The 18,599-nt window shown below is 48.0% G+C and overlaps 6 protein-coding genes across 6 annotated transcripts; 2 read left to right on the top strand and 4 right to left on the bottom strand.

The window, feature by feature from the left end:
• Nucleotides 1–3,135: 3,135 nt before the first annotated feature.
• Nucleotides 3,136–4,990, bottom strand: EJ05DRAFT_476447 (eukaryotic translation initiation factor 3, subunit 6). The gene is made up of 3 exons (XM_033744035.1): nucleotides 4,451–4,990; nucleotides 3,807–4,402; nucleotides 3,136–3,714 (listed from the first exon to the last, which is right to left on the bottom strand). The coding sequence occupies exons 1-3, from the start codon at nucleotides 4,931–4,933 to the stop codon at nucleotides 3,501–3,503; spliced, it is 1,293 nt and encodes a 430-aa protein (XP_033600639.1). The 5' UTR covers nucleotides 4,934–4,990; the 3' UTR covers nucleotides 3,136–3,500.
• Nucleotides 4,991–5,201: 211 nt separating this feature from the next.
• Nucleotides 5,202–6,063, top strand: EJ05DRAFT_538415 (uncharacterized protein; the record flags this gene model as incomplete). The annotated part of the gene is made up of 2 exons (XM_033749452.1): nucleotides 5,202–5,657; nucleotides 5,736–6,063. 2 exons carry the CDS (start codon nucleotides 5,202–5,204, stop codon nucleotides 5,796–5,798), a joined length of 519 nt encoding a protein of 172 aa, XP_033600638.1. The 3' UTR covers nucleotides 5,799–6,063.
• Nucleotides 6,064–6,706: 643 nt separating this feature from the next.
• EJ05DRAFT_380136 (importin subunit beta-3) lies at nucleotides 6,707–10,674 on the bottom strand. The gene is made up of 6 exons (XM_033741220.1): nucleotides 10,167–10,674; nucleotides 9,850–10,072; nucleotides 9,620–9,795; nucleotides 9,138–9,569; nucleotides 7,025–9,090; nucleotides 6,707–6,971 (listed from the first exon to the last, which is right to left on the bottom strand). Exons 1-6 carry the CDS (start codon nucleotides 10,347–10,349, stop codon nucleotides 6,758–6,760), a joined length of 3,294 nt encoding a protein of 1,097 aa, XP_033600637.1. The 5' UTR covers nucleotides 10,350–10,674; the 3' UTR covers nucleotides 6,707–6,757.
• Nucleotides 10,675–10,999: 325 nt separating this feature from the next.
• Nucleotides 11,000–13,114, bottom strand: EJ05DRAFT_439452 (CBS-domain-containing protein; the record flags this gene model as incomplete). Its single annotated transcript, XM_033741877.1, has 3 exons — nucleotides 11,000–11,955; nucleotides 12,008–12,881; nucleotides 12,938–13,114. 3 exons carry the CDS (start codon nucleotides 13,112–13,114, stop codon nucleotides 11,000–11,002), a joined length of 2,007 nt encoding a protein of 668 aa, XP_033600636.1.
• Nucleotides 13,115–13,319: 205 nt separating this feature from the next.
• EJ05DRAFT_380188 (ribosomal protein S26e) lies at nucleotides 13,320–14,491 on the top strand. Its single transcript, XM_033741221.1, has 5 exons — nucleotides 13,320–13,479; nucleotides 13,650–13,716; nucleotides 13,775–13,902; nucleotides 14,039–14,141; nucleotides 14,201–14,491. Exons 2-5 carry the CDS (start codon nucleotides 13,694–13,696, stop codon nucleotides 14,313–14,315), a joined length of 369 nt encoding a protein of 122 aa, XP_033600635.1. The 5' UTR covers nucleotides 13,320–13,479; nucleotides 13,650–13,693; the 3' UTR covers nucleotides 14,316–14,491.
• Nucleotides 14,492–14,532: 41 nt separating this feature from the next.
• EJ05DRAFT_476443 (DnaJ-domain-containing protein) lies at nucleotides 14,533–16,744 on the bottom strand. Its single transcript, XM_033744034.1, has 2 exons — nucleotides 16,285–16,744; nucleotides 14,533–16,231 (listed from the first exon to the last, which is right to left on the bottom strand). The coding sequence occupies exons 1-2, from the start codon at nucleotides 16,398–16,400 to the stop codon at nucleotides 14,668–14,670; spliced, it is 1,680 nt and encodes a 559-aa protein (XP_033600634.1). The 5' UTR covers nucleotides 16,401–16,744; the 3' UTR covers nucleotides 14,533–14,667.
• Between the last annotated feature and the right edge of the window lie 1,855 nt (nucleotides 16,745–18,599).

Genomic DNA, 18,599 nt, shown 5'->3' with positions numbered 1-18,599 from the left:
TCTTTGCTGCTCGGACAAAGATAGCCACACGATACAGCCAGCCCACGGTCCTCCGGGGCCAGCACCGTAGACAGTCAAGACTGCTTCCGCCAACGTAATTACCGGTATTCCTCTCCATCACCGTTCTGGGATCGCGCCATGCACCCCACACATTCTGGCAGTTGTGACTGTTTACTAAATCATCTTACTTCTAATATTCTGTAATGGACTGCAGCTCCTGCCGCCGGACCTCCCCTTTCACCCTTCACCCCTAGTGCACGCTAATCCGTTCTCCTGCCTGCCTGTCCGACATGACTTCGTATCTTACTACAGCGCTATGCTCTGTTCCTGTTGCCCTGCACGTACTGTAATGCGCTGTGCTAGTTTGATCAGGCTCGTTCAACACGCCAGCTCAGCTTCCAAGTGCTGATCTTGTGAAGAAGCTTCATTATGAAGCTTCCTTTAGCAAATGCGATTCTTTTTGATGGTCTTGATATCTACATAAGCGTGAGCACCCTATTCGTATTTGTTCATATAATCAATTCTTCTGAATCCTCTGCGAATGTGCGTTGGGGACCAAACTGGAAGGAATGTGCGATTATAGCCCCGACGAGCTGCGCCTTCAACACAATCTCTGACCACTTGTATCGTGATGCTTCTGAGCAGATGCCCCCCCCTCAAAACTCCAACAGAACGATCGGCAGTAAACATCCAATACTGCTGAATCGCCTAGGTACCATTTCCAGTAAATTCCATCATGTGTATACTTCCACTCTGTGGGTGTGGTGGATGCAGCTGTACGAGACACTGCAGCACATCCTGCAGGAGCCCGCTGCGCTACCAGTTGTAAACAAACAACCTGAGACGCTGCCTCTGAGATGAATATGTCCTTCTAGCAGCCGCTTGGGAAGCCAAATGCAGACACTTGAACAACCGTGCCTCCAAAGCTTCTCTTCAGATTGGCATTTTTCTTTTTCACATCGCTTTACGCGCTTAGCCCTGTCACATCCTTGCATGGTGACTCTAGAAGAAAAAGTGTAGCTCGCGGACTCCATTCCAGGGTCCCAGCTCATTGTTTTGACGTCGGCGAATATAATATGCAAGAGCTCCAGCGTACCTGCAGCTCCACCGACGATATGGGGTCTCTGCTTCTGCCAACACGTCCACGGTCCACCGGACTCACGCTGCACTCTTCTTAAATTCTGTCTCTTCCTCTCCGCTCCGCCTGCAATAGATCGACCGATCGCACTTTTCCTTCAGCCCTTTTACTGTTGTACGCTCAAACTCACTTAAGATCACCGAGTTTGCCTCACTCCCGCTATAATAGCACTCCGCCCTGCACTCGATCGATCGATTGCTCATCTGTCACTCCTTTGATACGATGCTTTCAGGGTCTGATATCCATATATTTGAGACCCTTGATCTTCATCTCGTACGGTACCGTGGCGTGGCACTCCGACTGCAACCGATCGATCGATCACCCATCTTCACTCTTCCTAGACACGGTACCTCGTCTGGCTTTCGCTCATGTCTCTCAGGACCCTTGATGAGATTTCAGGTACACTACGGGAATACTCCGTTAAACCCCCTCCGACGCTCACTTTGGTACCCTTATGCTAACACCAGCTTACAGCTCTACCACCGGTTCATCCTCTGTGCCATACACGCCTGCGCTCAACGCGCGTATTCTTGTCACGACGAATTGAAACCTTTACCAAGAAGACTTTCCTCTTCGACCACAACATCTCGACCCTCTCGAAGACCACAATAGCGGCCTCTCAGTACGGCACCTGAAGGGATTCGACCGTACTCCTATTCGCTGCCATTCAGAATGATTCCTCATGTGGGTCGAACTACCAACCGCCTTGTATTGTATATCAGAACCTCGTTAACGGTGTGCAGTTTGTCAGTCTTACACGGGTTTTTACGATACCAGACACATCCCATTCGCTCCCAAGTTCACGCCGCCTCCATGTCTGGCCGTCAAATGCTGACAATTCAAGAGCGTCTAGGCTCCTGCATCATGCACACTTCAGCATCACAAGCAGGGAGTTATGAACATGATTCTGACCTAGCTAAACTCTTCTTCCCAGCCACCATCATTCAAAGTCCCTTGATAACCACATCTAGATCTGTTCCATCCGAGTCCATACTATGTCATCTGCTATTCCACAAGGTCCCAAAGATCAACCACAGCGCGATTCCGTGCCAGCCGGCGCACATCACACCGGCACACTGCAACGCTCCGTCCCGCCGGTCTTAACCATCGTTCGGCGGGTGCGTCTCCAGACCGTAAGCCTTGGCATCGCGTTTCGATGTGATACTGTGCCTAAGTGGACACACGTAGGCGCCGTTGTGTCGTGCTAAAAACACAGCACCCAATACTTAATTCCTTTACTTGGTAAAGTATTTGAATGCCGCTCCACTAATGGCACGCATAAGTATGCTGTCAATCAGAAACTCACCTGTTGGCACAAGGTGATGCATGAGTTCCCCTCATGCTGTGGGTTCAATCCGTCGTCATCTGTGATGAATCTAATCCATCCTTTGTGTATATGCATGTCAGCCTTGCACTCGCTGATCCACCTCAACCTACCGGAACATGGGTCCAGATTAACGAATCTTAGACAACGTTCATTCTTTCGTTTGGAACTCAGGTACAGTCTTGTTGTCGAGATGACTTTATATGTCTTGGTACGATCTTGCGCGCTGGAATCGCCTAGAGCTCGTCTGGTCGGAGTGTGTCCGGTCTAAATCGGTTTGAGTGAGTATTACAATGGTGTATGGACTGAATGAGAGCAGTTCCAATAGGTAAACTACTGTCATTATTACTCGTGACAATCTGGCATTGAGATACTGATATTAGATGCGCAGCGGCCACTGCTCTAACAATGACAATTACTTACATCCGTGCGGTCGTAAACTTTGCACAAGTTCGTCCTCCTTTCTACGGTAAAACAAATATACGGTCCTTTCAAGCAGTGACGGTTGGGGGCTACGAAAGAATTGCCAAGTTCGTGACTTTCATTGAACTATGCTGTGCCTTGCTATATATATTGTTCAGGCTACAAGATCAATATATGGTGATTATGTGGTAGCCCTAGCCCTAACCCTCCCCCGCCGCATATGGCAGCGCCCTTGAATTAAGAGCAATGGTATGTCTTCTGTTTTTTTTTTTTCGTCGTCTCTGCGTCGCTGATCTTTCGGGTTCCCTATCTCGTTCCTACGTGATCGGTCCACTGCACGTGGACAGACACGTATACTGCTTTCCGTGTAGATGTAAATATGACCGTTTGCCAGTGCCCGACTCGAGCTAGCTCGCTTGCACGCTTTCTCTTATCACTTTCCCCCTTCCTTCCCCACAAGCGGCAGCCCTTCTCTCCTCATCTCTCGCTCTATGTCCTCCTGGCCGAAAAGACTGAGACAGCAAGAGCAACGAAGAAAGAGGAAGAAGAAGAAAAACAAAATAGGAACCCAGACCCCTCGCACATAAGACAGACAACACGCGCGCGCGCGCATGCTCACTTGGCCACGGCGGCGCTCAGCACCTGTGTGCGGAAGAAGCCGCCCTTTGTGCGCTCAATGACCTGCTGGTAGACGGACTGCGGCGGGTGGTTCATGACGACGGTGCCTTGCTGGTAGTCGATCTTGGCGTCGACGCGTGTGTCGCGGATCAGGTTGACGATCCATTTCTCGCCTTCGTCTTGGGAGAGGCCGAGGCGGGTGGAGAGGTCCCTGGAGGGTTGCTTATTAGCCTAGCCTATGCCGTGGAGGACGAAGTGGGAGGAAGGTGTTGTGGAAAGGGGGTAAGGGGGAATTTTACGTACTTGATATCAATGCGTTGGTGGATCTTGCAGTATGACTCGGAGATCAGGTGGCGGGCGCTGTCGACGAACGACTCGGCCGTTGCGACGAGGAAGAAGTCGTTCTTCAGCACCTCCTCGGCCTCGCCGAGCTTCTTCTGCGCCTCTTCAAAGTCGAAATCGATGTAGAGGGCGCGGACGAAGTCGGTGAGCGGGTCGGCGTACTCGTAGCCTTCCTGCTTGACGATGCGCACCAGGTCCTTGAGTTGCTTCTGGTACTGGTTCGAGTTGCGGCTGCGCTGGCGGTTCGTGATGACGGCTGCGGCGAGATAGCGTAGGATCCACGGGCAGGAGGTCTGGATGGTGTTGATGAAGGGTTGTGAGAAGAAGAGGTCGGTGAGCACGTCGCGCGCGGGCTCGTAGTTGAAGAAGGGGAAGAGTGACCAGTGGATCAGCCATGTGCGGTGCTTGAGTTGGTCTAGTGGTGCGTTGAAGAGGCGCGTGTCGATGTTCTCTTTGACTTTCTGGATCTCTTCCATGGCGGGTTCCCATTGTACGGAGAGAATCTCAGACGCTAGCTTGCCCCAAGTTGCCTCGCCTACTTTGTCGTTGTCGGTGGACTGCGAATGTTAGCTTGGACTGTGATGCTCGTGTGCCTATGCTCTCACCAGAACGCGAAAGCGGTACAGCAGCTCGGATGCATCACCATAACTTCCGCACGTGTACTGGAAGTTGCCGTATTCGTACAGACTGTTAACCATCTCTTCCGTGACCTGGTGATTCTCCTTCAGGTAGCTCATGTTGGCCACCTTATCACTCCTAAGATTGTTTACCACCGCCTCGTCATTCAAAAGTTCGCTGATCCTTTCCGTCGCAGCCTCTAATTCATCCCGCTTCTTCAATATTTGCTCCCTTTTCTTTGTGTACTCTGCAGGCACTTGCGGTAGGTTGTTGACCTCGGCATCGAGTTGTCCCACATAGTCGATCATATTCGTCGCCTTCAGGAGGTTGAAGCGCATCTGCTTCATTTCTGTTGTTTGCTCATCCTCAGGGCCGGCTATAAATTGGAGGAGCGGGTAGATGAGGTGTCGGTCGAGGTTTGGAATCATCTTTGGGAGCAGATCATACTCTGCTGCTAGATCGTCCGCCATGATTGCAGGATATCAGTCCAACAGTCGTTATTCGAGACGCAGAGAGGTAGATATCACGATGTGCAGGTCCTGTCGACGTTGAGCGTAAAAGATGCGGGCGCGATTAGTGGGGGATCGAAATGCTAAACGAGCAGTTTGCGCTAGTGAGAGTTCGACCTGACGCGCCAAGCATTTACAGAGTGCTTTGCGAACTCCGCGTTGGAAGCTCAACCTTCAGCGTCAACGTCTCCGTATCAAACATTGATCGACCAGAGTTCGGCGCTCCAACATGGCTCTCCGATCACAACTATCACTCTCCTTTCTCCGCCCTCTCGCTCCGCCACAACCTGCCACGATCCGCTCCTTCATGCGCATCAACAGCCCTCAAATACGACGTCTGGAGACTTCCGCACCCTCATCACGGATATCAAATATCGAACCAGTCGCTGTCCCAGCTACCTCGCCTCACTCAGCCGCTACACAGACTCCCTCAGACATAACCAAGACAGACGCCAGTGGCTCGCGAGCACCGGCTGCGGAAAAGCTGCCATACTTTGTCCAGCGCACGCCCTCTGGCCAATTGCCGGTATATCGCGACAGCAAGGCACATGGCATGAAGAAGCTTGTGAAGATCAGGAAGCTGCATGGCAACTTGGACGTCCTGGCAACGGAAATAAAGGATCATCTGGAACTGCCAAACACCCATGTCAATATCAATAGATTAACAGGGCATATTGATATTACGGTATGTGCTCCTGACCTCTTCTCTTACTCCGAAGGGTACATGCGCAAAGATATGGCTCAGATCTAACACATCCTATAGTGTCCAGGAGGTAAAGATGTCGCGCCGCAGGTGTTGAAATTTTTGGTATCAAAAGGCCTCTGAGGGAGATCACCACATTCAGATATGAGAGGAAGAGATGTATATCCGAGTCTATCCAGTTGATAGACCTTCCTATGCATCGCAGCATTCTTGTAAATATACAAATGTAATAAATACACGGCCAAAGCTACGAGGCATTAACAACAAGAACTTCTCCGTCTGTACTTCAAATAGGCTGAGAAGAAGCTTTTAAGAGAACTTAATTTGTGGTCCTCAAGGCCTTTTAACACTGTCTTCAAAACATAATAGACATTCCCTCTTGTTGGCGAGCTCAGCATAGGAGTACAGAAGATTACTTCCAAAGGCTGAAACGAACTCATGCAGATCAAACAACACTATGTGAAACCAGTTGTGTTACTCAAAGAGCTATGTGTACTATTCTCTAGCTAGGGGCGACTGCAAAAGACTCCTTCTCATGCGCATAGCATGGACGGACGCATTTGAGCCTGGCGAGCTTGTGATACAGGATGACTACTGCGCGAACACTAATAGCCATATCTCCGCTGACACGGACGTGTTTGATCGCACGAATCCACAGAACAGTCTGTACGTACTCTGATACGAACGCGTGAGTTTAATGCAAATCTGTATGACCTTCTAGAGAAGCACAAAGCTGTTCTCTTATTAACGTCCAAAATACCAACCCACGAGGCTATTCATGACGAGGGCTAGACCATAAAGCGACTGACGATGGGCGACTGTAGAAGTGAAAAGCGAATGTGGAGCAAGGTCAGCATAGTCTACGGCTTAGTGAAAGTATATGAGGTTATACGTAGTGTGAATTTTGTTAGTCGTCTATCTAGTGCAGTACCAGAACATAGAAAACACCATAAATTATATGCGGAACTCGTGAGCTATTAGGGGATATATCCATCAATGTCGCGCCGAGCTATGCCTCATCTTTCATGTCACCTCACTGATTACCTCATACCCAATCCCTTAAAGATTCATCCAGCTCCTTGCTACCCGAAATATGCGCGTACGGTCTGTTGAGTTTCTGGAGATAAACTGGACAGTAGCTGGTTGGCGTCGAGTCCAGCAGTAGCAATCAAATGCTTGGCCGCCGCAACGACTCGGGAGGCGATCTGACCCTGGACTGTCTCCGCCTCTAGGGCAAGGGCAATGTATGTGAAACATTGGCTGGGACGGTTGCCAGCCATAACGGCTGGATTACCTCTGTTAAACTATTAGTAATTGTTCGTATATTGCAGTCTGAGAACCGGACTTACTGATCGATGAGTTGAGCGAGGAATGAATATGCATACGGGGCTGCTTCTTCATCATTGACGACAGGTAGAGTTTCGATCCACATTTGCGATACCTCTTGCCAATTGGTAACCTTTCCTGGGTTGTAGTGCAAGATTTTCGCAATAGCTGCACATGCATTCTCCGTCGCGAACACATCATCGTCGTCTCGAGCATTTGCGCGTTGCGTCGATTCAAACAATGGTGCTAGGCTTGCATTTGCAAACTCTGCCCAAGCTTCACCACCCTTGTGAGCAGCACAGCCAACACCGTACACTGCAGCTTGTCTGTTGGCTGGAACATCATCTCGCATGCCGGCCACAAGTGGGCCTACGATATGGGCCTGGTAATTCCAGCTTTGCGGCCCACAGAACTCGAGAACGTCGTCGAAGATACAAAGAGCCCACTGACGCTGGGTAGCATCGGGATTGACGACAGCCTTGTTATAATATCCCAGAAGAATCTCCCAATGTTTCAGGAATGCGACCCCATGGTTCTTAAAGACAGTGTGGAAAGCCTTGTTCATATCTGACAAGAGCGTTTGGTCGTCCTCGATGGCATATAACATCTCTTCGGGGAGTTCTTCGCCCTCCTCTTGCTCTGCCAATTCTTGCGATCGTTCGCTCACACGAGAATCATAGTCTTTAAGGACAGACTCTGCACCCTTGATGAAGGCGGCCATATGAGCATCAGTGAGGCAGCCCTTGCCGACAACCTCGAGGGACTCGTAGAAACATTGGTACATCTCAGCCAGAGTGTCAATGGCTGGTTCTGTCGTGAGCACTTCGAGTACCTTCTCGATGGTACCTTCCCAAAGCTTTGCAAATTGAGGAGACTGTTCACCGTGAGCTTTCTTATAAGATGCAAGTAGTTGAGGAACAGCCTTGGCAGATGCGACCCTTACTGGGTCGTGGAAGAAAAATGCTAATCCGGGCAGAGCAATCTTCTCCATGATATCGGTAACGTACGGCTCGAAGGCAGGACCGAGAACTTGAGCGTAGATGACAATCAGCTCGATCGCCATGTGTTTATCGTCTAGTGTGCTAGTCTTGATTCCGATGACTTTGCCTTTCAAAGGAACCAGCTCCCAACCCTCTTCACCTTCGATTTGCGCAACTTGCTCCTCGTCATCGAGCAGTTGTATATCGGCCTTGGCACCGGCAAGATCAGTCAACGGCGGGATGACTGCACTGAGATATGGGACGAAATCTGCATCTAATACCCGGCACATGCGACCCCAGCAGTGCAACAGGTACGACGCTTGTGGGTCGTCAGGCTCTGTAATATTTTGCTGGATAACTCCAAGGAGCTGAACAAGAGATAATGCATCTTGGTTCATTCGGTCCTTGCCCACAGCCAAGGCAATTAGAGTCGCGCATTCCATGGCCTTCGCGCGTAGCAGGCGAAATTCCTTGGACTGTTCCTCTCTAAGCACATTGAACAGCAATGGCATGAGCGTATCATAATACTTGCCGAAAGCAGTCTGAGCGGAATCAGCGACTGTGGCAATGGTCGATAAGGCTTGTTCTTGGACGAATCTTTTCGGGCTTTGGAGCAGAATCAGAAGATGGTTTAATAGGCCATCAAGATATGGCTCCAGGATTTGTTTTTCAGCCTCCTCGCAGAAGTTGACAAGCGCAGCAGCCGCATGAGCTTGCACACGTGGTTCGGGTGACTCCAGGACGGGTATGATGTTGGGAACAACGACTTGATGGTACTTCTCCTGCATGATCCCGGCAAAGTCGGTACTCATCTGACCGACAGCATTACATCCGGCCCATCTCACTCGAGGATGTGGATCTCTCAGAGCAGGAAGTACAAGGTCGAGAACTTTATCAAGCTCGCCCGTCATGAGGTCTCGGCAACCCTCTGAAATCGCTGAAATCGCCATAAGTGCGGCATGTCTATCTCTCCATGCAGAAGAAGTCATCATGCGCGGAAGCCAATTGAAAGTCGGGGGGAGGATAGCCTGTCCTCCGAGCTTATTGGCCAACCGATCCATACATTGTTCTCCAGCGACATGGTTCATGTCGCTTTCATCATTATCAAGCTGAAACAATCGATTAGCTACGCCACTGGCTGACTGGAAATACTTACATCTTCGGACTCATTCCATTCTGAGGCGTCGTCATCGTCTGCACCCACATCTGTCATGAGTGAAAGACACTGTGTCACCATCTCAGATGTGTATGATTCATCTTTTTTGCACATTTGAGGTGCCATGTCAGCGAAGGTAGCCATAAGCTCCAATGCGTTCTGTCTGGTCGTATCGTCCAGTTCCTTGTCTTGGATGACGGTCACAGAGAATGTTACGAGATTGTTGAAGGCAGGCTTGAACATCTTTGGCGCGATTTCAGCCAGCTCAATCAGTGCGACTAGAGCTAAGGTGAGTTGCGCTGAGTCTCCGGACTCTTTGATCGGCGGCAGAATATTCAGAATATCCGGAACAAGGATGTAGTACTTGGTTTGGACCTTCTTTTGGACCGAACGAAAAAAGCTCGAGAAGGCGTCCATGGCGGCGATGCGCACCTTCGCATTAATTAACCATTGAGTTCAAGACCTTGAGAGCACTTTCTTACCGCAAAATCCTCATCTTTGAACCCTTTTGTAAACGCTGACTGGACAGTATCCTCATGTTGCTTTTCGATGATTCCAGGTGTGGCTGAGAATATTTTATACGCAGCCTCTCGCTGCTGGGCATTAGCCGATTGACTGAGTGTAAACAGTGATCCCAGGAGCTCAGGCCACTGTTCTCCTGTAAAATAAGTGGATCAGTCTACTGATAGAATTCGAGAGTCACTGAGCATACCTTCTTCAGTGAACTGTCTTGCCAGCTCAGCAACGGCGTCGCCAATCTTGTTCCTCACATTGGCAACTGTCTCGGTCCCAAGAGTCTCCAAGACCTTTGTACGGATAGCCTGGCGCTGCTCTGCGCCGAGAAGCAAGAATAGCTCCTTTGTTGCATTTGTATTGGGGTCTTTGCGCGATCGTATTGATATGCGACGGAATAGGACAGCAGCAAAAGTGCGGATCTAGGAGAGAAGCCTGTATTAGTACCACCAGGCTACGAAAGATTCGATGCTCATTTTCTTTAGCATGGTCGGGAACCGCTCTAGAAGCTCTTACTGAAGGATCCTGTTCAGCCTGTATCTGCTCCGATAAACCCATAAGCAGAATTTCAGGTTGGGTCTGTTCCCAGTTGTTCTTCAGCTCTTCCTCTGCCTGAGAGCGAACAGTATTATCAGATGCCTGGAGGCCATGGAGAAGCTGGCTCAGTGCCGTGTGCACTTCTGGTGGGAGTATCGACATCGTGGCGAAACAGTTGTTGTGTGTACCGGTGGTAATGGTGGGGTATATAGTAACGCGGGCACGAACTTTGAAAGCCCTCCCAGGCGATAAAGTCGTAATATTCGATAAACAGTTCTGTGGGATGGTTTAACTAAGGAAAGAATCTCTGGAAACGCGTTCGGTATTTGAAAAGTGCTGTCCCCGCCTTTGTACGTTGAGTGCGAATGTTGTCTGTGGGACCCGCGAATTTCATGCCCGCCCTAAACGCCAAGAGGCATCTCCGTAGCCAATGAGTGGCGTGCCCTGTTTCCCTTCCGCGATAATAACAACGTAGCGCAGGGTCCAACATAAATGTGAAGATCTAACATGCTCTGCTTCAAGAATAACAATTACTTCTATTTCGGAGAAATGTCATAGTTCACACAGTCCGCCCTCCGCGATTTTGGCTGAGTTCTCCTCTGGTAAAATATTAAATCCTGAAACATATGTGGACTATATATGTGGACTATAGAGTATAGTAATTCCTACAGTAAACATATATTTACATACATGCGCTACTAGGGCGTTACTATGTGAAATACTACGCTACAAAATGAAACGGGATATTAGACGCACAAATTGTAAATGCGGATGACTGGTCGACCAAGGCGACTGAGCGCAAGGTTCAGATATCACCTGCTCGTGGAGCGACTCAATGTGAAAACTCCCACAATGACAACGGCCAACGTAACGATAGCACCAGGTAGCAACAGCTCGTTCGGTACGCCCGCAATCAGCTGCTCTTCAACCTTGGGTGTCGATTGCTGAGCAGTTTTGCGCCTATGCCTCTCAATTTCCTCTTCATCGTCGTCTCCCTCGAGAATTCTTCGGCGTTCTCTCATGACAGACTCAGGTGGAGTGGGTGGTTTGGGCAGACCTGGATGAGGGTCAAGCGTTGCAGGTAATGCTGGCTGATTGGGATCGTGGGCAAATAGGTCGACCTTGTCGCGATGAGCATGGCGTGAGATGGTAATGGCTTCCAAAAGATCTTGATCCGTCGTAATCGAGACCTGGTCTCCCTCATTATCCAGATAGCTAAGCGCGAAACCTGCAGTGTTCATCTTCCCATCTTCGAATGTTGGAACACCCCCAATAGAGTCGGCCTCTCCCCCGAGCTTGCCCGCTACACGATTGAATAAGTCTTCGATACCGGCAGAGGCTACAACTTGAAGACGATGTACGCGTCCGCTTGGTGCCTTGAATTTGAAAGGAAATGGCGAATCTTCGATAGATGCTGAAGGTCCACCCATCGCGGATTGTGGAGGAGAATCGGCACCATGATGCGATGCAGATTCGTTTGGCATCACACTATCGCCGCGGTCCAGCATACCGCCTGGTCTCCCGTGCTCTGGTGATATGAGCGAACGATGGTCGGGCGTTTGGGGAAGACGACTCCCGTCGCCGGACATGACAGACTCGGTCTCATTGTCGAGCGAGAGCCAGAACTTGTTCCACGCGGGACCTTCATTATCGCCAGTGCTCATTGAGTTGATTTGATCAAGCGTGGCGTATGTGAGCTTAAGCACATCAACCATTCCAACAATCTCACCATGCTCGCTCATCACAGGCAAGTTAAGGTAGTGACCATCTGAGAAACGATCAGTATTCCAGACTATCATAGTGGGAGGCTTTAATCTTACCATGCATCTTCCGCAGAGCAGCCTGGATACTCATATCCATTGGTGCAAAGTCGGGATGTGGGGTCATCACACGGACGACGCTGCAATTTGCTGGGTCGAGTCCAGCAGCAATAACACGCAGAACGACATCTTTACTCGTGAAGATTCCAGTGATAGAACTTCCATCTTGTACCAAGACTGCTGTGGTGTGGTTCTCTTTCATAAGTGCTGCAGCCTCTTTGACCGATGTGCGTACAGACACAGTCGTTGGTGGCAGGCCAGTCAAAACAGACTCTAAAGTTGGGCCAGACATCTTCGATCGTAGTGCCTCCACATATTGAATAATCTGCTGAGGCTGTGTGGAGCCTAGTTCAGCTTGTACGCCTTGCATAGCATCGTATAGCTTCCGAGATGAGCTATAGGCGCGCTCTAGTTTTTCCATTGCATCGTAGAAACATTTGGTAATATCGAGTACGCCTGCGATATCATGGTTCTCATCCATGACAGGCAAATGCCTAAAGCCCTTCCTGACCATTAGATCAAGGGCATCAGTGGCACTGGTGTCAGTCTTGGCACACAGGGGGTTCTTGGTCATAATGTCTGCAATGGTGACATCTCGAGCCTTGATTCCAGCTCCTACGACACGGAATGCAAGATCTTTAGCAGTAAATATACCCGCAATGCGCTCGTCGTCGTCCGTGACAAGTACGCAATCTTCTCTCTTCGCTGCCATCAACTGTGCAGCTTCTGCAACTGTTGTATTAGGTTTTATCTGTAGAGCGGGGCTTGGCTTGAGAGCAAGGACAGTTCCGGGAGGGGCTTTTCGGTTAGGACGAACTGTTGTGCGGGATTGCTTCTTCTTGTTCAAATCCGTTTCGATCTTTCGACGGATTGCCTAGCGATGAAGTTAGCCAGGCAGGTCGTCAGGAGTCCGAAGGAAGCTCATCTCACTTCATCTCGCTTTGACTGCTTCGCTCTGCTGGCACTCAATGTGGATCCTGCATCGCTTTGCGAAGGGTGCTGGTCGTGGCTCGGTCGAGGAATGCCAGAGGGACTGTTAGGAAAAGGTGCTGGAGCTCTCGAGTTCTTTGGGGTACCTCTGAAGGTTCCTGCACCAGCTGCGGACATATTTGCAAGTTATGAGGTTCGTAAGACTTCGAATGTGAAGAAGTCGTTGGAATCAGTGGCTAGTGGAACCAAGTGTGTACGGGGTTCAGGTCGTTGCTCGGTCAAGGGTCAGCAAAACAACTGGCAGGGTCCGAGATTTTAGAGCCGGCCAATCACGCCGATAAGTTCCGAAACTTGTCGATGGGAAGGTACCACCACTAGTTCACCACGTCTACTTGAGGTTTCATCCGAAGAATTTGGTGTTGTGTGTTCACGCTCAATCATTCGTTATGAAACTCTGACACAATTGAAGACCTCGAACTTCGCTCGTCGAATTATAGCGTAGTCAAACTCAGTGAAGGGGGCGTTCTAGAGCAGAGCTAAAAGTAAAGATAAGATCCGTACTCGGTGATTTTTCGGTAACTTCCTCGCACCTGTCTCAAACCGGTAGTTCTTCGGCCCACACCTCATTTTGCCGTGGCGAACGAGCGACACAACACGCACATCACTAACTCGACCTCACTACTTATCAACCAGGTACCAACATCCAGGACAGGACAACTCGACCTCAACTAACCTTAAATTTAGCCATCAGTCAACATGGTTAAGAAGCGTGCATCCAAGTATGTGGACCACCCTTTGGTATCACATTTGAGGAACGAAAAGCTAATGAGACGTCAGCGGCCGCAACAAGAAGGGCCGCGGCCATGTCAAGCCCATTCGTTGCTCCAACTGCTCGCGATGCACACCCAAAGACAAGGCGATCAAGCGATTCACGATAAGGAACATGGTCGAGTCTGCTGCCATCCGTACGTACCCCCGCGATGTCTCAGATGTCTCAGGTGCACTCGAGCGCGTTGATCTTCCACGTTACGAAGAATGGACAGAAGGGGTGGCGCCGCATTGATAATAGAGAAACCGAGGCTAATGTAAGGGATTCCTTAGGTGATATTTCTGAGGCATCAGTCTACCCTGAATACACCGTGCCGAAGATGTATTTGAAGCTGCAGTACTGCGTATCGTGTGCCATCCACGGCAAGATCGTTCGGTAAGCAAAGCACGCAACGACCATGAAATTTGGACATTAGTTGATAATGTGCCCAACAGTGTTCGCTCCCGCGTCGGCCGCCGCAACCGCGCTCCTCCTCCACGTGTTCGATTCAACAAGGATGGCAAGAAGATTAACCCTCAACAGGCCGCGCGACCTGGTGCAGCAGCATAAGAGCGTTGTTGATTTATGGTGTTAGCAGGTGTGGTGGCAGGAAACGTCGTAAAGGAACGGATCTTTGTAACCTGCGTATGCATGCGACTTCTAAAATGAAAGTGTTGCACGAGGGACCCAGAGGTTTAGGAAATAGTTCCTAAGCGGGATCCATACGACTAGCCGTTCCAATAACAATGACGACTTGTCAAGGCTTATGCATGCAAACAGTTGTATTCGAAAGAGATGAGCCGTCTAAATATCGAATACTGCCTTCATCTATCTAATGCTCATATTTCACAACGCCACGCTATGCCCATAGGAATCACCCTGCTAATTCAATGCATCACTTTTGAATAACAACTCTGAAATGTCATTTCCTTTTACCTTTACCACCTTTACCTTTTGCACCTTTTGTCGCCGTTACAGGGGCCGCGTGACCCAAGTCATTAATATGCTGGAACAACCTTGTCTTCGAAGGAAAACCTGTATTACACACTGCACATTTATGCCTCAACTCGTCCTCATCAGTCGCTGCTTGCTTAGCAGCCCTCTTCGCCCGCTTCTGGGCAGCTTTACCCATTCTCGGGACTGTTGAAATATCGTAATCGTCGCTATCTTTTTTCATTATTACTGGCATTTCTGAGCCAGATTTGTGGTTTTGCTCAGAGCTGTCCGGCTCGCTGTGCTCGGAGTCTGACTCTTGAGCGGCTGTTAAGTCCTCAATGTCGTTGGCTTGGTCTGCGCTAGTTGGCGTGGGCGAATTGATGGTAGTTTCGCCTTCTATAGTGACCTTTGTGCCATGATTCTCCACTTGCGATGCGACGGAGATATTCTCGAGGACCTCAGCAAGGTCTTCACCTGTCTCTTCGTCTTTGTTCTCGTCTCTGTTTGCGTGTGGGTGAATGACGGATTTCGCGGTCTCGTAGTCTTCAGCTTCTACTTCGACTGGAGTGACTACGCCACCACTGCTCGAGAAGTCGTCGTCTAAACCGAAATGAGCATTTTCCTTCCGCATTTTCTTCTTCAGGGTTTGGACTGCTTTCTGGTGCTTCTTGCTTTTCTCATGTGCATCCCATTGCTTTTCGCTCTTAAAGGTTTTCTTGCATGCCATGCACTCGAAGTGCTCTTCCTCCACCACCTCTTCCTCACTCTCCTCAAGCTCGTCAGGCGCTCTCCTTGTTGCCCATTCTGGGATAGCTTGGTTCTTCAAAGCTTCATTTTGCGCTCTCTGTCGCGCAGCTTGAGCCTTGACAGCATCCCGCATAGCCTTGGCACGCTCATCATCTGTTTGCGTATTTGGCGTGTATCTGGGATCGCGCTTCCTTACAAAAGCCACCAATGTCCTCACCGCCTCATTGAATTCTCTCCTCCCTTGCTCAGCTAATCTTGCATTTTCCTTGTCTACAGCACGTCTCTGCCAGCGATCGTCTGCCTCTGACTTTCGATATTTGTGTTTCCATGAAAATGTCTTGAGAGTTGCAAAGCTGATCCAAACGGCGTAGAACTCCCTCACAACATCATCGTAGTCGTCGTTTTTGTGTCCAAACGAGGGATAGTCCCTCGCCTGCCCGCCGACCATATGCGCTGCAGCCATCTCTTCCTTTGCCAATTTCTCAAAAATATCTCGCAGGAATCCGAAGAAGCCGCTGGGTGAATTACTAAAGTCTACATTGCGGTTGAATTTGCGCATCAACGCAGTGACTTCGTCTGCAGAAGTTATCCCCAAATCTGCTTCGTAGTTGCCCTCATCAGTGGGCTCACCCCCACGTAGTATGATTTGCTCGTGAGAGTCGTACCATGCGCGTTCCTGGGGATCAGATAAGACTTCATACGCGGCCTGGATCTCTGCGAAAAGCTTGGTCGCTCGGTCGACGTCGCCATAATTACGATCAGGATGTAGCTCGAGCGCTTTACGGCGGTACGCTTTTTTGAGTCTGGCACATTAGCGGAGTGAGCAGACATGAGAAGAATATTATTCCCATCTTACTCGTCATCTGTAGCCTGACGTTCTACGCCAAGCAGTTCGTAATAACTGGTTTTTACTTCCCCACCATTTTGCGACGCGCCCGCACTGCCTGTGTTGGAGGACTGATTCGCTCCCATATTGAGAAATCCTGAGTCACCAGCATGGATGGACTGCGTCAACGACAAGGAAGTTGAGCCAAGACATATATTTTCTCTGTACTGCAACGGCTACCTACTTTGGTGTATGTGAAGCTCAACTGCGAGTACACGGATTTAAGCGGCGCTCATCTGTTTTAGGTTACTGCGGACTAGCCAAATAAGATGGATACCTTGGAAGCTGATTTCCTTAAAAACACTCCTCCACTCCACACAATCACAGCCCGTAGAAGTGTTTTCACTATTGATATCAGCGTTCTTTGGCTTTACGTGGCTGACGTCTGGCAATCTTGTGGCACGATGAAGTCGTCGATCGCGAAGGTGGCCACTCTGTGAAAGGCTCGTGTCCGGTCAGGCGCCAAATATGAAGAACGCATAACAGACAACCATCCGATTCCCGTTGTATCTAAAGTATCATTCCGAGCAACACCATCAGAATGTTTCTAGCATTACGATTGATCCTCATGGATCGTATTTACAGTATTGAGCATTTATGCACTCTACTTTGTTGTCGGAAGGCACTTTGAGTGAGGGACACTGTTTCCTAAATGGGACTAGTGTCTAAACGGTTAAATAGCTTCGACTCTATCTCCTAGAACTTAGTTCTTTATATACTTATAGAATATATTTAATAACCTTAATCACGTCTACTTTCTACTTATAATAGATTATAAGCCTAGTACTTTACTATAAAAGCCTTAAAATACCTTTTTATTAATAAAAACTATTATATTTTAATAAAAGTAAGTCCCTTCTCTAAAACTTAGTTATCTTATTAATCTTATTAAAGTTTTACTTTAATTCTACTACTCTATTATCTCTCTATCTCTATATTATAATAAACCTTTTCTAATAAGAACGCGGCTTATCTCTAAAGTAGTCTATTCCATAGAGTATCTTAGCTTTCCTATAGATAAAGGTACTTAGAAGGCTTAGAGGAGTATAAGTAGGTTTATAGTAAGTATTAATAGGGTATAAATAGTAACTAGCTAGTAGGTAAGTAAAGTAGTAATTATATCGGTATAAGTTTAAATTAATTACTATAGAACTATCTCTAGAGATTAGGTCTAAAGGGTCTATATAGTTCTACTAAGGTCCGCTAATTAGAATACTTATTCTAAGTATTTAGTATACTACTTAGAATACTAATATTCTATTTCTAATTATCTAGTAGGCTACTTAGAATATCTATTCTAAGTATCTATAATTAGCTCTCCCTATAGATATCTACCTTAGTCTTAGATTATTACCTAAGACTATCTATTATATTATAGGCCCCTCTTCTATATATTATACTATCTCTTATACTACTCGTACTAGAGTCTATATATCTTTCTATAGCTCTAGCTAGTAGTTTATTATATAATACCCCTTCTAAGGTACTTCGTTCTAAAGTACTTCTATAGCTACTTATAAGTAGAGGGTTATTCTATGTAAGGAGGCGGGCTCCACGCACCAACCAACTACACCAAAAGGACCGAATCTTGAAGCTACTGCTTCAAGGGTGGAGCACACTGCTTATATACGACTGCTGCACACATGTATAATCAACTGGCAGGCCACGTGCTCCTCACGTGCCTGACATTCTAACTTTCTTTAGTAAAGAGCCCTTCTTCCTTTTCTTTTATTATATCTAGAGTTATAAAATTAGTTAAGCCTTCTAAATCTAATCCGGTGAAATAGAGAGTTACTTTATCTATTTTAATTAATTATAAGGGTAACGAGATACCTTTCCCTTACTTATTTTATAAGAAGTATAGCTTAATCTATAGGGCGGTATTTATAAAGTCCGATAAGTATTTAGAGTATATTTATTAAGGTTATTTAGCAAGTAAGTATAGGATTAAGACTTTAAGTATAAGAATAGAGTTATTAGATAGTAGTATAGTTAGATAGAATAATAGAGTATATTCTATTATAGAACGAATTACTACTAAACCCTTTAGGTAGAAATCTAAGAGTATATATATAAAGGGACGCCGATCTATCTAGTACGTAACTATTTACCGCCCTTTACGTTACCTCCTAACCCTATTAGCTAAGGTATATATAGATTAGGTTCTATCTAAGACTAAGTTCTAATAATTATCCCTTCCCTCTAGGAAGCTACTCTTAGCGACCTAGATTATTATCTATCTCTATATCTCTATTCTAAGTCTCGTAAGACCTTAGTTATTCTCT

Source organism: Pseudovirgaria hyperparasitica (genome assembly GCF_010093815.1).
Source record: "Pseudovirgaria hyperparasitica strain CBS 121739 unplaced genomic scaffold EJ05scaffold_8, whole genome shotgun sequence".
Lineage (NCBI taxonomy): Eukaryota > Fungi > Ascomycota > Dothideomycetes > Acrospermales > Acrospermaceae > Pseudovirgaria > Pseudovirgaria hyperparasitica.
This window is presented reverse-complemented; position numbering and strand designations above follow the sequence as displayed.

Bases quoted from the DNA above. Each gene is read 5' to 3' on its own strand.
- EJ05DRAFT_476447 (XM_033744035.1), bottom strand. From the start codon at position 4,933: ATGGCGGACGATCTAGCAGCAGAGTATGATCTGCTCCCAAAGATGATT. The intron at 4,403-4,450 runs GTGAGAGCATAG...TAACATTCGCAG, and splicing joins TGTACCGCTTTCGCGTTCTG to TCCACCGACAACGACAAAGT. The intron at 3,715-3,806 runs GTACGTAAAATT...GCAACCCTCCAG, and splicing joins CACCAACGCATTGATATCAA to GGACCTCTCCACCCGCCTCG.
- EJ05DRAFT_380136 (XM_033741220.1), bottom strand. From the start codon at position 10,349: ATGTCGATACTCCCACCAGAAGTGCACACGGCACTGAGCCAGCTTCTC. The intron at 9,796-9,849 runs GTATGCTCAGTG...CTTATTTTACAG, and splicing joins AAGACAGTTCACTGAAGAAG to GAGAACAGTGGCCTGAGCTC. The intron at 9,091-9,137 runs GTAAGTATTTCC...CGATTGTTTCAG, and splicing joins AATGGAATGAGTCCGAAGAT to CTTGATAATGATGAAAGCGA.
- EJ05DRAFT_380188 (XM_033741221.1), top strand. From the start codon at position 13,694: ATGGTTAAGAAGCGTGCATCCAA. The intron at 13,717-13,774 runs GTATGTGGACCA...ATGAGACGTCAG, and splicing joins GTTAAGAAGCGTGCATCCAA to CGGCCGCAACAAGAAGGGCC. The intron at 14,142-14,200 runs GTAAGCAAAGCA...TGTGCCCAACAG, and splicing joins ATCCACGGCAAGATCGTTCG to TGTTCGCTCCCGCGTCGGCC.
- EJ05DRAFT_476443 (XM_033744034.1), bottom strand. From the start codon at position 16,400: ATGGGAGCGAATCAGTCCTCCAACACAGGCAGTGCGGGCGCGTCGCAA. The intron at 16,232-16,284 runs GTAAGATGGGAA...CTAATGTGCCAG, and splicing joins CGTCAGGCTACAGATGACGA to ACTCAAAAAAGCGTACCGCC.